At 39.5% G+C, this 1,859-nt stretch overlaps 1 protein-coding gene across 1 annotated transcript in view; it reads left to right on the top strand.

Annotated features, from left to right (window-relative positions):
* The window catches only part of LOC102194322 (leukocyte elastase inhibitor A-like), a 34,843-nt gene that overhangs the window by 30,648 nt on the left and 2,336 nt on the right, over positions 1-1,859 (top strand). The window contains exons 7-9 of the mRNA XM_013907790.1: positions 784-926; positions 1,520-1,597; positions 1,725-1,814. Coding sequence (XP_013763244.1) covers positions 784-926; positions 1,520-1,597; positions 1,725-1,814 — 311 coding nt within the window. The remainder of the gene's footprint in view (positions 1-783; positions 927-1,519; positions 1,598-1,724; positions 1,815-1,859) is intronic.

Consider the following 1,859-nt stretch of genomic DNA (forward strand, 5'->3'; position numbering starts at 1 on the left):
CAAACCTCCCTACGCCCGCTCATATGTAGTGTTGCTGTGTGCTGTTCTAAAGTGCATTTAAAACTCAGGAGAGCATGGTTCCTGCTTCCTCTCAGAGAGCAGCACGGCTCCTCCCGAAAACCCTTAGTGTCTAAATGCATTTAAAATTGATGGTAGGGCACCAGCACCAGAGGTGGGTTGGAGTACACCGACCATCCACCGTGTGTGTGTGTGCGCGTGACTTCCTGATCACAACTGTTTCTAACAACATCCTAGTCATAAAGGGGGTAATCTCCCCCACACCCAATGTATGGTTCAATTCCTGTATTGTGCTGTACACAACACAGTGAAGCCATAAAAAGGGCAGGAAGCTTACCAAACATCAAACAACCCTTCACAAGGATGTGCTTGTGATAAAACACTAGGACTGTAGAACACCAGCCCTTGAGACCTGGAGTTGCCTACCCCTGGTTTAAAGGCTAAATTAGGTCAGGGTTTAAAGGGTTAAGTACTTCAATAATGAGTTGTTACATGTGTGCTGTAGTCATTAGCCAGAATGGCTGCGCATCTGTACTTGTTCTAAATATTCACATGTTGTGCTGAAGAATAATATCTTCAGGTTTCACTAATAGTCAAAGAATATATTAAACAGCATTTGTAAAACTCATCATGTTTCTCTGGCCTACAAAGGCTGAAAGAGTGTGGGGTCCATCATGTTCTCATAGATCTGTGGATGAAAACTTTGCTGCAGTCTTTGAAGCTTTACTTCTCAATGTTTACATTTGGTTTTACTTTGGTCACCAGGTAACATCACAGAGGTGGTAGATGAAGATGATTTGAATGAATTGACCAGGCTGGTGTTGTTCACTGCCACCCACTTCAAAGGCATCTGGAATAAACATTTCTCGTGGTCTGAAACTTATGATGCTCAATTTTGGCTCAACAAGGTAAAAGTGCTCATCAAAACAGAACACTGACTATGAAATGTGAGTTTCTGAAACTATAACATTATAAAGTGTATATACTGTTGCAGTTGTGGTTAGTTATATTAGACATGGACAGTTTCAAATCATGAAGTGAGCAAATGTACAAGTAAATTCTGTGAGTCAAAGCTCAGTTTTCAGACTGCTCTAAAGGATCGGTTTCAGTTTTTCTGTTCTCGGCTATGCGTGATATGTCAGAAAGATCAGCCCCGCATCTTTTGTTAAACAGGGACAGCCAATCAAAATGGCCTAAAGAGGAGGGAGCTTTAAAGGCGAGGAGTTAAAATGATTAATGCGAGACTGCATTAAGACCCAGTGTGAGATAGATAAGATTTATTTGGGAGTGTACGACATACAAAGCTTCTTTACAAAATACTTTAATAAAAACCACGAGAATGCATCTGTGACTGGGAATGATTATTCATGACACACAGCATCAAAGCCAAATTTTTGTTTCATTTTCAGTCATATAATTCACTTTTGCATCCAAGAAATATTTCAATGAATATATTAAAAATGTTATTGAATGTCAAATGTAATTTCTTGTTTGTCTTCAGAATGACTCAAAGTCTGTGAAGATGATGAAACAGGAAGAAGACTTTGCGTGTACCTTCATCGAAGACGCAAACTGCAAGGTAACCAACATATTTATTATATTTATATAAATCACTTGAATAATCAGATTTCACTGACAGAGTGATTGTAATGTAAATGTATCAGTAGATTTATGTGCAGTAATGCTTGAAACCCTCTGCTGGACAGATTCTAGAGATGCCTTACTGTGGGAAAGAAGTGAGCATGCTCATCTTTTTACCTGCAGAGATAGAGGATGATACAACAGGACTGGAGAAGGTAGAACACTTACACACTCGGGATGTTCCTGGTGACTCATTTCTT

Source organism: Pundamilia nyererei, unplaced genomic scaffold, assembly GCF_000239375.1.
Source record: "Pundamilia nyererei isolate P.nyererei 1_Seehausen unplaced genomic scaffold, PunNye1.0 scaffold00524, whole genome shotgun sequence".
In the NCBI taxonomy this organism is placed as follows: domain Eukaryota; kingdom Metazoa; phylum Chordata; class Actinopteri; order Cichliformes; family Cichlidae; genus Pundamilia; species Pundamilia nyererei.